We start from the raw sequence: 15133 nt of genomic DNA on the forward strand, positions 1-15133 counted from the left end.
ACATCCGTAATGTGAAAAAGGAAAGGCGAGGGTTTGAATCAACAGCCCTCAAACTGGGTGTTGCATCGTAGCGATTTATAAAACAAAACAACATATCATTACCTTATGTGGAAATGCAAAGTGTTCCCATGACAACTCTGAAATGTTTTTTTTTGTTTATTTCTTGTACAATGTATGAACATGTAACACTGACATTATTGTTTTGAGTTTTCATAGCAGCTTTTGAGGGTTCAGTTTGAGCATCTGATATTCACTCACTGAAATAAACAATAAATAATAATAATAATAATAATAATTCTACTCTAAAGCACACACACCTGTACTGCAGTTGCCAAAAAAATGTACATATCCAGTAAAAACAAGGCACTATTAGTTATATAATTAAAATATTTATTACACAGCTTCAGAAGTTAGGACCCTGTTTTAGACCCCTATCTGAGCCCATCCAAATACTCTCTGACATAAAACGTTCATATCTAGAGGTACTTTACAGAATAAAATATAAATTAGTAGGCTTAGATTAGCTATAGGAAAAAAGAACTTCATATCTTTAAAAGTGGGACTCACAGGAAAGGTTATGAACAATAAATATCTTACTTGTAGATAGCTTTTTGAATGATTGCAATTTAGAAAATCTGTTTATTTCTGATCAAACTGATGAGCCGGTGAGTCCAAACAAGGCCAAAGTTGACTACCGCGAATTCAAAATTACTTTAGTCTTGAACTACTTAAATCATTTCAAACAATAGCTAGTCAGTAAATCTTTATATCGCTATTAACTTTGAATAACGTGGTTATTCGCACAAAGTGCCCCAGAAGTGCTACAGCTATCTTCTGCTGTGGCCGATTGTACTCACCGTGATCGCCGCGTAGAGCGAAACCCACAACAACGTAAAGATTTAAATAAGATGACAGCAATTTATTTGGGGTTTTGTACCTTTTCAAAGAACCCCAAAAGATCCGAACCATCGCTTTAAATGGGACTCCATAAGCTGATAATTCAGCACAATATATCTGGTCAATAATGAAGCTATTCACTTTACTTATTAGTATGTATTCGGGCAATTAAAATGGGATAAAGTCATATAAAATTACAGTATTATGTCTAATATCAATGGACCAAATGAAGCACACTTACAAGCTTTCACCTATCTCAGCTGCATCCTACTATATATGACTATAACGTGTTATAACAGTAGTTATGTTTGTTGCTTACAGTTTGTTTACCTGCACTGAGCTCATTGTCTTATCCTCTGCGCCCTAATGTCTCCACATTACTGCAGCTTCACCCAATCCTTCAGACAAGCTTATGACATCTTTTTACTTTTGTTTTCTCACGCTATACAAAGTCGTGGTGTCTTTTATCGTGTTTTATCGCTGTTTTCAGTCAAACTTAAACCCAAAGGAATTTATTTTATTCTGTTTCTCTTGTCTTCTTCTTGCTTTTGTTTTACACTGACTGAAAATGTTTGTTTGTATGATGCCTTTGATTCCATTTTATTTTATTATTTTCTGGAATAGTTGTCGGTTATCTCTTGTCTGAGCGTGCTTGGAAGTTGTGAAGGTGACACAAACCTGAATTGCAATGACAAGAAGAACATGGATGAGTTACTTATTGTTTTTATCATTATTATTATTATTATTATTATTATTATCAACATGTCTTTATCTATGTTTGTTAATTGTTTTTTTCACAGAAAGGTGTGGAATGTGCAATACCGCATACTGCAATCTATGCAGGCCAAGAATTGTGGCACTTTATTTTATTTCAATGGGAATTTATAAATGTACAGGCAGAAATGACTTGTATTTTGTTAAAATGTTATATCTTTAATATGATGAAAAACAATGTTATAGCTACTGGAAACTCACAAACAATGCAAATGAGAATTTGAATTTTACTTTTTCTGTTATATGGCTGTTAAAATGCTGTCAAAGCACCTTAATGCCAGGCATCAGTGGATCTCAAATTTGGGTATTTGTAGGAAAAAGTGATCCAAATTGACCACCAGGGCCTTTTATATAGCTGTTTGATTTCCATGAAAATCCAAACGCACGTCTGTGGAAGATAAAATCGAACTCCAACGGCCACAAGCAAAGCATTTTGTGTTTTTAGTGAATTACCACTGAGAGTGGTTCTATTTTTTCTAAACCAAAATGGAGCACCACCACAATTTCCTGCCATCCGGTGGTTGAAATGATGCCCACCTTTTCATAACACGGCTTATTATGAGAAGGCAGCGAGTCATTTTGCTTTGTTCATATAGCACTGTACAGAAAATTCTAATTTTATAGGAGAAATCAGGTCTTTATGTAAATGATACAAGTAAAGTATTGAGTTCTCAGGTTTTCTATAAATCTCTGATGTTCTCATGGGATAGTTTGTTTCATTTTATTTTTCTTTTACAACTAATGTCAACTTGCTATTTCTGTACTTTTTGAAAGCTGTTCTCAAATTCACGTTGATGTCTTGGCTCCTGGAACTAAAGGAGCCACAATATTTAAACCTCCTTCTGGGTAGATGTGTGTCCTACATTCAGTATTCATCCCCATCAGTCTTCAGTGATGTATGGAGGAGTGCAAACAAAAGGGAGAGGCCCATTAAGCAGGGAGAGTGACCAGATTCAGGACGAGGTCTTGAGTGCCCTTCAGCTGATCCGTCTGATTACAGTGCCGACCACTCAGATCCCCACAGCTTTAGAGGCTCTAACCCTCAGGAACAGCGAAAAACGTTAATAACAGGAAAACTGTCACTTTGCATTACTCTCATTACTCTAATACATGTTTTTTTGTGTGTGTAAGTACACACTGTATGTCCAAAGTAGCATAAGCTGTCTCAGTATTTACAAATTCACATAAGAACTCAAAGAGTCATCTTTGTGAAATGGCCGATATGTATACCTTTTTGGCACTCTCCAATTAAAAAATTGGAGTCAGCAGTAGTTGTTTCCTTTTTTAATCTTTAGAAAAGAGTTTTCATGAGAACCTTCGTGTAAAAGCTGTTTAATTCTGCCCCTAGTTTTCCTTCACCCCTCGTTTTTTTTTGGTAATCATACGTCCGTAGCAGCCTTGAACGATCCTTCATTTTTGACAGGAAGGGGAGAGAAAGTGGGGAGTTGGATTGATCAGCTATTTCCCGGTAGGATGAAATTTGTGTGGAAGTGATTTCTGCCAGCTGACAGCGAAAAGGACCGTGCTCTGTCTTATTGTCTCACTATTCATCGGTGGTGCGATTCAGAGTGGAAATATTGTGTCTTTATTTTCTCTGAGAGAATGTACATTGTCCGTGTCACTCATCTGTGCTTACCAAACCTTTCTCCCAAAAACAGCATAAAGCAACTTTGTTTGTTCTTATGTATCTGTATATTCTGTCTCTTTCAAATTTTTTTTTTTGGTTATTTTCTCTGTTCAGCTTTGAGATGACTTTATCATCTGACATAATCTGAGCTACAGACTGTTTCTATACAAAGCAACATCTCTGTATGCATGTTGTAGTCCGAGCAATTATGTGACCACGAAGAATTTGTTACGGTACACATATGTCAACATTTCTGTAGAGCATTGTTCCCCATTACATCTATTAGCATTATGCAGAAAAATAAATGTGTATATAACTCAAGTGCCTTTGTCTATTGTTTTACGTAAAAGGTTACATCTGTTGCATAATCTGTAATCTAACATGGATTGGACTGTTACTGTAGATATTCCTCAACATATTTTAAAATAATGTCTGAAACTTGTGTGAAGGCTTAAACTCGTGAAGATTATGGTGTGTGAAAAATGCTTGCACCGTTTTTTTAGGTTTACGTAGTATAAAACTTTTCAACTTGGGTGTAAGTCAAATGAGGGCATGCATCAGCAAATGTGTGGCCATGCCATAAAAAGAGTAGTTTGGACCACAAGTTGTTACCTTATTTCATTTTTATAGTCTAACAAACATAGTAAAACAAAAATGTTTTAGAGTTGTTGCAATGAACTGCATTACATGTAGCTATTTTTACTGGATTTAAATTATAAAAGAAGAAAAGAATGGTGGCATACATGTGTTAAATGACTTGTAAAAATAAATAAATAAAATGCAATTTGGCAGAAAACAAGCAGAATTAAAGGTAACATAGGCTGGGTCATGCAAAATGATGAGCACATTAAGGTAAAGCATGCCTAAACTGTGACATCATCATAAAAAGGAGCAAAATGTTCATATTAAAATAAGATGCAGGTGTACATTAATATAATTGTGCTGGGGTTTTTTTTATTGGAGTTTGACAATAACAGTATTTTAAAAATCACGTTTTTTTTCCACTTGTGCACATTACTGGAATACTGTACAACAAAACAAAAGAAAAAAACTCGAAAATAATCCCGTTAATTTCCAAATTTTACATCAGCGACGGGTGTAGTTACTCATTCCGACCGCCAGAGGTCGCTGCAGTCTCAAGTCACATCAATAGAAGCGCGCGGAAATTCAACAGACGACTCAAAAACGTAGAAGAAGAAGAAGAAACTATGGAAAAAGGTCATAATGGAAATCATCCATGTCAAGAGATTTTAAAACCTAGCTGGGAAAAAGAGAAAAAGAAATTAAATTCATTTGGCTGGACTGTAGAAAACATTATAAAAGATTTAGATATATCTCACATAAATATTAGTCAAACAGTTCCTCAGTCTCCAGTTCACCCATCTCTTTTAAGTAATAGTGATGTTGATCTCACTTTGTTGGAAAATCGTAAAAAAGAAAACATTTCAGATTCTCATTCAATACAAACATATTTAGATAGTAAGTATTATGGATATGTTAAAATTTATACAGATGCATCAAAAAATTCAAATAACAGTAGCGGGGTTTCATTCATTGTTCCAGAATTCAGTTTCAAAACAGGTAAAAGAATTACTGATGGAGTCTCAGTCTACACAGGAGAGATGATGGGAATCATTTTAGCTCTGGGATGGATTGAGGAAGTTCGTCCATTAAGGAGTATAATATGTTCTGATTCAAGTTCTTCATTATACTCATTGAAAAATAATCATTCAGACAGCAGACCTGACCTTTTATTAGAAATTCAATTATTAATTTATAGAATTCAAGCGATGGGTTTATTAATTACATTTATATGGATACCATCACATATAGGAATACAAGGAAATGAGTTGGCAGATAAATATGCAAAACAAGCAACAAAAAATACTTACATTGATATACTGGTACCATTCAGTAAAGGAGAAATCAAATCAGTTATTAAACAAAAGGTGAAGGAAAGATGGCAGAAACAGTGGGAAGAAGAAAGAACTGGCAGGTGGTTTTATAACATTCAAAGGAAAGTTGGTGTGATGAGGAGAACAGGACGAAATAGAAAGGAGGAAACAGTCATATCCAGATTGCGTTTTGGCCACACAAGATTAAACAGTACATTGTTTAAAATGGGAAAACATCCTACAGGAAAATGTGACTTTTGTTTTCAAGAAGAGACAGTGAATCATGTTTTATTATTCTGTCCCAAATATTCAGCTGAGAGGAAGGAACTGGCACATAGACTACAGGTCAACAAAGTACAGTTGAATATACAGGATCTTTTGGATAAACTTCTCACTTCTGAACTTGTTGTTTTTTTGTTAAGCTACCTTAAGAAGACGGAAATAATCGAGAGAATATAGTTTTTTTTTTTTTTTCTCTTATTTTCTTATTATTTTATTTAGTTAAACCTATAGTAATTATTTAGCATCCCGATCCATACTCCATTCCAGTAGATGGCGGTAATGCACATCTAAACGTTGCTTGCCAACCGCCATAAAACACAAGACGAAGAAGAAGAAGAAACTATGGAGTCTGACGGTGAAGCTGAAACAGTTTCTGAAGCGGACAAGACCGAAGAACTGGCCAGTTTTTCTCGTGTTTCCGCTGTTGCCACAGAGTGGATGTTGGACTTTCTGTTTATTACGTTATGTCGGCGCTTTAAGGAGGGAAACCTCGATGAATTCAGTAAGACGCTTTCAGTTGTTGAGGGTGAGTACAACATAATCATCGTTAACTTTCTTTTAAGTTATGTCTGTACCTAGGTCGTTTTCTAAACTACAAAACGCTCTCCGATGTTTTTAAGTCGATCAAAATAACTTTCCCTGTGTTGTAAATTTTATTTTATGCTACGTTTGTTTTTAAAACCGTTCAAAAAGAACCCCGAATGTTTGTTTGACTGAATTACTGGAGCAACGATTACATGTTTCTGTAATAATGTGAGATTTAATATAAAATGGAAGATTTATTTCAGATAAAATATTGTACATATACAGTACATGTAAACAAAACTTGACTGTGCTCCCTCTAAACTGACCCGAGTAGCTACAATAACCAACTGTAGGTAGTTCCTAAAGCGATGCCATTTTAGCGTAACTCAATAAATAAACGTTGGCTAATGTTGGAAAATATACTTACTTTCTTGTTTAATAATTTCTACTTAACGTAAAAATTATGGTTTAAGTTAAAATATTGGCAGTTGAAATAATGTATACGTGTATACAAATAAATGTATTTATGAGTCTGCATTTATTAAGAAAAATCAACCATGACCATAACTGTCTTATTAAAGTCATGGTTTAGCCTATTTCAAAAGTATATTTGGTACTGGGCAGTTGTGGCTGAGTGGTTAGAGCAGTTCGATTCCACCAGTCACATATTGAAATGTCCCTGGGCAAGACACTGAACCCCTCATTGCCTCTGATGTGTGTCCCATTTGTGTATGAATGATCTCAAAAATAATAACACTGATTTGAATTATGGAGCTGAAGTAATGTGGAGGAATTAGAGGAATAATATAAACATGTCTTAGTGAAAGAACATGGTACACTGACAGCAGTTAAAATAGCCAAACTGAAATATTCTGAGTTCAAATTGATTTAGATGTAAGGTGGTCTCCTAAGATTATATACTGGCAGGGATTTGTAGACAAGCACACGACTAAAAAAGGTTGCCTGTTTGATGTTTTGTATTTATTTCTGCTTTTCCTCAGCTATTTCTCAGGATGATTGTCTGAAAGGAGCTGCTCATAAAGATAAAATACTGATATGTGCCTTCCTAGCAAGAGTCATGCACGGAAAAGAACTGGGTAAGTTCTTGCAGACAGAAGTGGAAATAAACCCTTCTACACTTAGTATTAGTATTTAGTTACATACTTGAACATTTCTGTACATCTGTTGTGAATGATAAAGAGATATCCTACAAGTTATTCCTCTAGTGTCTCTCCCCTTCTAATGTCAAAGTTCTCACTTGTCATTGCTAGTTCATTTCTGTATGGAATACGCATTTCTTAAAATATCCTGTAAAGGTTTTATTAAGATCATTATTTTTCACCCAAAACACTCAGTTGGAGGCAATTTCCAGTTCTATTCTATAGTTTTTACTACTTGTAAAAAGAGGGGGTGTGTGTGATTCAAAATAAAGACTGTTCTTCTCGCCATTGTCTCTGTTAACACAAACGGTAACCAGCCGTCTTTCCCCAGATGTCCAGTTTGAAGAGGGAAACTCTGCGATGCCTCTGACGTCTGCTGCCAAATTATGGTCGGACCTCAAACACACTGTGGACGATGACAGTTTGTTCCAAAGCGTCACCGTTCTTTTGCTCGTCCAGGTAGTTCCGCTGTACTTTGATTTTTTTTTTTTTTTTTTACACGTGTTTTAAAGGAGAAAATGCACAATTTGTACCAAGAATTACAACAATTGGGTTCGTCTTTGCTGTTGAATGTTTTAAATGTAATGTTGTTAGGATATCATGAACAAAATAATTAGTAATTTCTAGTTGAATTCTTATGCGTGTAAACAGTTGTCCTGTTTCTAGTCTGTGGCTGTCTGCCTTGAGCAAGGCAGCAAGTCCTCGGCCTCCTCTGCCCTTAAGTGGTTGGAAAAGTCCCGTGAATGTCCGCAGGTCTGCATGTTTTCATGACTTTTAATTTTCTAAGTAAAAGGCCATTATTTTACACTTTGCTAGCCCAGGATAGTACATTTTAAATGCTTAAAATGAAACTTTTTTTTGTAACAGAACGTAAGAGTTAAGCTGACAACTGTCGTGACAAAGATGGAAACTTACCACCCATTGCTCAGGAGCTTCAGCTTCGACCGCCTGCTGGAGTCGATCCAGTCCTACTTGGATACATACTTGAAGAAGAATCCATCTGATTATCTTCTCAAGGTAAATAACTGAGTTTTATCTGTTGAACCTTTGAGAAATGCAGTAGAACCGTTTTCTAATATGCATTGGAGTTTGAGATATTCTAGAAAGATGGTGCGTTTTCCTCCCGGAGCTGGAGTCTCTCTGACCAGAGGGAGCAGTAAATCTTCTGAAGCGTTTTTACTTCCAGTGCTTTAATGCTGAACCATAATTTCAGAAGTAGAAAAAAATATAAAAAGAAAATACAACAATTCAAAAATCACTTTCTATCTCATCCTCACTCCCTTGTAACAAAAATATTTTCAACACATAGAGCTTTTTTTGTTTTTTTCTCTTTTGGCTCATTGGGTTGGAGAAAATCAGATTTTTGAGAGAATATGTTTTGCGCTGAAAGCAGGAACACAAGTTTTCCAGCCTCATTTTAAATTAATTTGAACTTCGGTGTGACGCTCACTTCAAAACTGCATGAAGTGCATTCTTAGTTTGATTGTTTTCCACATTTAATTGCTTAATATGTTCTGTGTAGAGAACAGCTGCCTGTCAGTTTTATTTCTCTTGTAAATATTCCGATATTTTGAGTCGTTCGTCTCCTAAGCTACATCATTCCTTTCAGAATGTGCTAACGTGATGTGATCTCTCACTTAGTTTGTCATTAAATTAGTTGTAAGGTCAAACTGTGGGGTTTGTTCCTGAGGGTTTGACAGACTCACTTATTCAGAAAACTGTCATTAATATTTTACAAAGAAGCTGCTGACCTCCAGGAGGTCATAATTAGAGGGTGTTGTAATGAAAGGCGTCATCAGTTTTGCAGCACTGACCCGAGAAAGTTACTTTGACAAGATTATGAAGGATAACGTTTTAATCTAGCTTCGGACAAAGTTTACGTCCACTAACATGGACATAAATGATGTGGCAGCATTACAAGGGGATTACTTATTTTTTGTTTGTCCAACAACACTCCTAATCTTAATCTCTAGAGGTTAGGAAGCAATATGAACATAATTCAAAATCCATTCATTAATTCAAAAAAACTACAAAATGGCGGCGAAGATTTAAGATGTTTTTACGTTAATAGAACATTGGATTTGAAAATGATTTGAAATCTGGTGTGCATACGTCTCATTATGAATATATGTTGCAGTTTGGAGAAATCGTTTAAAGCTCAGTCTTGCAGTCACACGCATGTTCATAATTATTACATTTCAACTTTGACTTGCAGTCGTCCATACATGAATGCATCCGTTTGTTTCGCAGGCAGCTACAGAGGTGGTCCAGTCCTCTCCAGACATGGAGGATGAGGTGTCGCAGGACAGTAATTGCTCAAACTCAAATAAATCAGTGCAGAAGAATAAAAAGTATGAAATGATTTTCTTACGCACGTGGCGCCTGATGTGTGGATAAAAATAATCGTCACATTTTTACAGATCAAAACGGAAACTACTGCCTTCTGCAAGTTCTGATTTCTGGATTCCCGATGCCATCAAGAGGTCTTCTGTTTCCGTGAAACGACTCTCCAGACAAGGTATGGGTTTGTTTGTCCCGGCTTTGCTGCCGTCTGGCATTAATGAAACTAACAAATATTTACTAGAACACAGTTAGGTCACAATAACACTGAAACATTTTTAATCCTTCCGGAATCAAGAGTTATTTCAGGTGACATCTGCGAAGTCCATGGATACTTCCAGGGTGATTAATAAAAGAAAAGCACGTGAAGTAAGTCAAAATACAAAGTCCAGTTTATGCTGTTCCTTCCTGATGCATCTCATTTGAGCTGAATTCTTTAAAAAGCAGAAATCTAGAGTTGGTGTTTTGTCCCGTTTAGAAATGGACCCCCCGCCTGGATAAACGTCTTGAAGATGGTGTAAAATGTCACGGAGTGGGAAAGTGGTCTCTCATCCTAAAGGATTATGACTTTGAAGGACGTACTGGCACGATGCTTAAAGACCGCTGGAGGGTTTTATTGAATGCGCACTTGAAGTGAGGTGAAGAAAGAAGAGCCCCGCCCCCATTCAGTGTATTGTAGTTTGTAAAAAAAATGACTCGTGCCGTGGTGTAGTTCTTTCAGCCAATTTGTGTGTGTGTGTATTTTTCTGAAAAGTTCTCAGCTTTGTTGTACCATGGTTTGCTAATTTGTGTTTTTATCCATTTTACCACAAGAGGGCGCCCAAGACGAATAAACCTGGCCATTTTTAAGTTGGGTCTTGAATTTTTTTTTATTGTAAATGTTTTATTATAATTTTGATAATAAATATTTCTGCAAGAATATAAAATAAGCAATAGATTGTACAAAAATCAGCCTTGTAGATAATGAACAGAAAAGATTAGTGGTGACTCGGGTATGCTTTTAAATTACGAAAATTGTAATGGAACACAGTTTCATCTTGTGTTGAAATCCTTTGGTTGCAGCATCTGATCTGCACAGTCCATGTCGGTTCTCTGCAGTGCACGTCCTCTGAGAATCAGGTGAAGACAAATCTGTGTTGTGTTGGGCAGGTGCACGTTTGAGTTTTCTGGACCTTCTTCCATGTTCCTCTGCACTGAGGGTTCCCCACTGCCTGCCAGTGGAGCACAGCTTCTCTGCAACACAGTTACACTTCATTAGTTTCACATCAAGTCGTCTGAACATTGGTGCATATGATTTTTAAGTCCCAACTGTTACATTCAGAAGCTACAATTTAGTAACCAAGATCCACCTGTGAGCAACCAAAGTGTTAATCTGGATCTATCAAATTAAATTAATCTGTTCTGAAAATCTCCAAAATCAACAGCAGTGCATCAAGAAAGAGACATGATGGAACTGTCCTCAAAGATCAGAGACAAAGATGTGAGGAAGTGCATGTCATGGTTGGGTAAGAAACGTTTTCCAGTACCCTGAACATCCTACAGAGCTCCTCTATTCATTAATGGAAAGATGAACCTCAGGGCTGCCAAGAGATGTCGATCTAAAATAATGGACTAGGTAACGAAGGCATCAATCATAAATATCCAGGAGGCCAGAGATGATGATTCTGGAGCTGAGCCACTTCTACAGAGATGAGAAGATCTGTTCATAGGACACTACAGAACTGGGCTTCATGGAAAAGTGGCAACAAAAAGAATTGCCTATAAAGAAGGGGGGGCGGTTGCTGTTTGGGATTTTTTTGGAAGAAGGTGCTGTGGTCAACTTTTAGACCATCGACGACACCATGTCGTGCAAATTTACCACCACTCCACGCTGAGAACACCATCCCTATGGTGAAGCATGGTGGTGGCAGCGATGCTGCGGGGACGTTTTTAATCGGCAGGGACTGGGAAAGATGGCTGGAGCCAGATGTCGAGAAAATCTCAAGAGAAACTTGAGTTTTGAATAGGTTTGAAACTGGTGTGGTTCACTTTTCAGCAGAACGACGACCCTAAATAAACAGCCGAAGCAACACTCCACTGGTTTAAAGTGGTTTGATTTAAAGACTTTTGGACAAAAGCAGGACCCTTCCAGCCTGAAGAACTATTGAGAATGGACAAAAGTTCCACCGGCTAAATCAGAGGTCTGCAACCGTATTGATCAAAAGAACAATTTCTGCCCCTTCGCTCACTAAATAAAACACGTCTGGAGCTGCAAAACCTGCTCAAAGTGATTATCAACTTATGGTCCGTAGACCACAGAGTTTGTTTGAGGGGAGCTTTTTTATGGAACCGAACTGAAGAAATTTAATGACATCTGGGGAAACCTGTGCAGGTGCTTTGAGTTTAGTAGATGATTCGTGTCACACTCAGTTTAAAACATTCATGCCCTGCAACATTTGGGCTGATTTCTCCACAGTACTCTAAATTTTTTTAAATCCTGTTTTCGTGAGTTTCATGAGATGGAAGCCCAAATTATGTAAAAATAAAATACTTGAAATTGTTTAAATTGTGGGCCCTGAATCTATCATCTATAAAAGATTAACTTTTCGAATGGAATTATGGGAGTTAAACAACTTTTCCATGATATTCTAATTTTTTTGGAAAAGGACTGTGTGTATTTTTTTTTAACACCACACACTCGCAATATTAAAACAATGTTTCTAAACTCTCTAAAAGAGCACAGAATGTCATGATTTCAGCTCCCTGCTTCGGCTGCTCTCTGCCACCTGCAAGTGTTCTTGGCCACGCCCACTTTTCTGCTCCGCATGAAGAGCAGCTGCAGCGGGAAGTTTATCCTGCAGTATGGACCACCCAAATGTGCAGCAGGTGCGAAATAATTTAAAACAATTCATTTTAAATAAAAAGTTCCATGCCGATTGTGCAGCACATCCGTCAATCACCCATTTGCGCGTCATGTCCAATCATATTTTGAAAAACCTCGATAGAGCGAGTCCGCGATAAATGAACCTTGAAGTAGTGAGGGACTACTGTATTCATCGGGCAAAACTTGACCACAAAACTGCCCAAACTATCCTTTTTTGTTGTGGGTATAAAAATCAATTCAAATAAATTTCACTAATTTTTGGTCCAAGCTTCAAAGAGCTGTCGATGAGGGACTAAAGAGCCACATATGGAGGTTGCACACCCCTGGGCTAAATCTGAAGATATCTGATGTATAACTGCTGGAAAAGTCTCTAATTAAGGTGGTATAGCAACAAAATAAACAAATAACAAGCTAAATGAATATAGTTGCAGCTCAATGTACAATAAATGCTTTTGAAAACCAAATAATTTCATACTCGTCTGATTCCTGGCCGTCTCCTTGGCAGCTGCCGCTTGTGTTTCGCTTGGCAGGAGGTTCACAGGCCACACACACTTTGAAGCCTTCTGTAATGTAGCGCATCCAGAGTGTGTGAGGCCGGTTCTCCGCGGTGCAGTGCGGAGTCCGTGACTCTAGTTTGAATTCCACACAAAACCTGAAGGGAGTAAAATCAAAGCCATAGAGGTCACAGAAAACACACTGTTAGTTTGAAGATGAAAAAAACTAAACAATAAAAAGGTGGCGTGACAAGATGTCATCACCCAGTCCTAGTAATTTTTACTTCCTCACAATTAGACTGCTCGTGTGTTTGCTTTTCATGTGACAATCCTCTGGATTTGATTTCAAAGGATTGTGGGCGGTCTCTCAACATTGTCATACTTAATGGTCTTTACACAGACAGCCAGGTGGGCAAACAAAGGTAGCGCATGTAGATGGAACAAAGTTAGGTTACCCTGATGCATGCTCAATAATCCAGGTAGAAAAATCTAAAAAAGTTAAATCTGGTCCTCTGGACATTCAAAAAAAAAAACAAAACAAAAAAAAACAAAGCAAAACAACAACAACAACATTTTTTTTGAATGTCCAGAGGACCAGATTTAACTTTTTTAGATTTTTCTACCTGGATTATTGAGCATGCATCAGGATATTTTGAACCACTTTGGCCAGGATTGCCTCAAACTAGTTAGAGAGTTTGAGAAAACAGCAAGGAAGAGGGCAGACTACAGGAACCATTTGCGATTCAACCTCAGATGTCGACAAAGTGGCATCATTCCCAAGAGCCTGGAACTAAAATCTTCGGTCAGCGGGCACCGGGCAAGCAAGATCCTTCAGAAGGCACAAACACAGCTGCTGAATGAACGGGTGAGACAGACCAATTTTACTATTGAGGCCTTGAAGGCCAAAGAAGAGCACATTAAACAGAAACTAACTATGTGTCTAGATCAGACCACACTTCAGCAAGTGATGGACTGTACAGATCAGGCACGCTTAGCACAGCATGTCAAGTCCAAGACTCGACAACAAAACAAGTTTAACTTACTAATAACTCATCAACAACATCACTATTCCAATAACAACACATTCAGTGTAGGACAACACTCCAGTAGTCAATTACATGCCAGGGAGACAGAAAAGTGGGTGAAGAATTTATCTGACAGACAGCTCACCCAGCCAGAGACAGAGATTCTTGTCAGGGGACTGAACTTTGCGGTTGCACCAAGTAGAATTCCTCTGGTGGAGATGATCACAGCTACTGAGTCAGCCATCCGCAACAACAAAATTAAAGAGGCTGAAGCAGAACAGCTCAGAATCAAAGTTTCATCCTGCCTCAGCAATGCCAAACCACCACCTTCCAACATCAGTAGAGAGGAGAGGGATGCACTCACCACTCTTAGCAAGGACAAAAACATCATCATTCTCCCAGCAGACAAAGGAAGGTGCACAGTGATTTTGAACCAGAAAGACTATCATGAGAAAGTTATGACACTCCTTAGTGACGTAAACACTTATGAACCTCTGAAAAGAGATCCAGGAAGTGGTTACAAGAAGAAATTGATAGATTGCCTGAAAATTTTGGAGCAGGACAAGGCTATTGACCGTTTTCTGTACCACAGACTGTACCCAGGGGAGGCCACACCTAGTCTTTATGGTTTACCTAAAATCCACAAACAAGGTGTACCTTTAAGACCAATCGTTAGCATGATCAACTCTGTCACTTACAATGTTTCCAAATATCTGGCGTCTGTACTCATCCCTTTAGTTGGCAGCTCAGAACACCACATACAGAACACCATGGACTTTGTGGATAAGGTGAGGGATGTCATCATGGAGACTGATGAAACAATGGTCTCTTTTGATGTCACATCACTCTTTACGTGCATTCCTGTTGAGGATGCAGTAGAGGTGGTCAGTTTAAAATTAAAATCAGACACCACTCTGAGCAGCAGGACCACGCTTTCCACAGAACAACTGTGTCAACTCTTGAAACTGTGCCTGCAGTCAACCTACTTCACATATGGGGAGCAATATTATAGGCAGAAACATGGGTGTGCTATGGGGTCTCCAGTTTCTCCTATTGTTGCCAACCTGTACATGGAGGAGGTAGAAAAGAGAGCCTTGACGTCCTTTTCAGGGACACCACCAAGTCATTGGTTCAGGTATGTTGACGACACCTGGGTTAAAATTAAATCTCAGGAAGTCCAACATTTTACTGACCACATCAACTCTGTGGATAAATACATCAAGTTCACACGAGAAGATGTAAAAAATGGCA

General features: G+C 37.8%; 2 protein-coding genes across 2 annotated transcripts in view; one reads left to right on the forward strand and one right to left on the reverse strand.

Annotated features, from left to right (window-relative positions):
• Positions 1-5808: 5808 nt before the first annotated feature.
• Positions 5809-10321, forward strand: terf1 (telomeric repeat binding factor (NIMA-interacting) 1). The gene is made up of 9 exons (XM_037693845.1): positions 5809-6001; positions 7002-7097; positions 7492-7619; positions 7827-7913; positions 8028-8177; positions 9411-9511; positions 9581-9678; positions 9799-9869; positions 9979-10321. The coding sequence occupies exons 1-9, from the start codon at positions 5818-5820 to the stop codon at positions 10135-10137; spliced, it is 1074 nt and encodes a 357-aa protein (XP_037549773.1). The 5' UTR covers positions 5809-5817; the 3' UTR covers positions 10138-10321.
• A 294-nt stretch (positions 10322-10615) lies between these two features.
• LOC119426365 (somatomedin-B and thrombospondin type-1 domain-containing protein) overlaps positions 10616-15133 on the reverse strand; it is a 13665-nt gene continuing 9147 nt past the window's right edge. The window contains exons 4-5 of the mRNA XM_037693927.1: positions 12839-13015; positions 10616-10733 (exon numbers count right to left, since the gene is read on the reverse strand). Of these exons, the coding sequence (XP_037549855.1) occupies positions 10616-10733; positions 12839-13015 (295 nt within the window). The remainder of the gene's footprint in view (positions 10734-12838; positions 13016-15133) is intronic.

The sequence above is a fragment of the Nematolebias whitei genome, chromosome 20 (assembly GCF_014905685.2).
Source record: "Nematolebias whitei isolate Nwh7 chromosome 20, NemWhi1, whole genome shotgun sequence".
Lineage (NCBI taxonomy): Eukaryota > Metazoa > Chordata > Actinopteri > Cyprinodontiformes > Rivulidae > Nematolebias > Nematolebias whitei.

Excerpts from the sequence above, each read along its gene's own strand:
- terf1 (XM_037693845.1), top strand. The coding sequence starts at position 5,818 with ATGGAGTCTGACGGTGAAGCTGAAACAGTTTCTGAAGCGGACAAGACC. Across the intron at positions 7,620-7,826 it reads CCGTTCTTTTGCTCGTCCAG|TCTGTGGCTGTCTGCCTTGA; the intron begins GTAGTTCCGCTG and ends TCCTGTTTCTAG. Across the intron at positions 9,870-9,978 it reads ATAAAAGAAAAGCACGTGAA|AAATGGACCCCCCGCCTGGA; the intron begins GTAAGTCAAAAT and ends TGTCCCGTTTAG.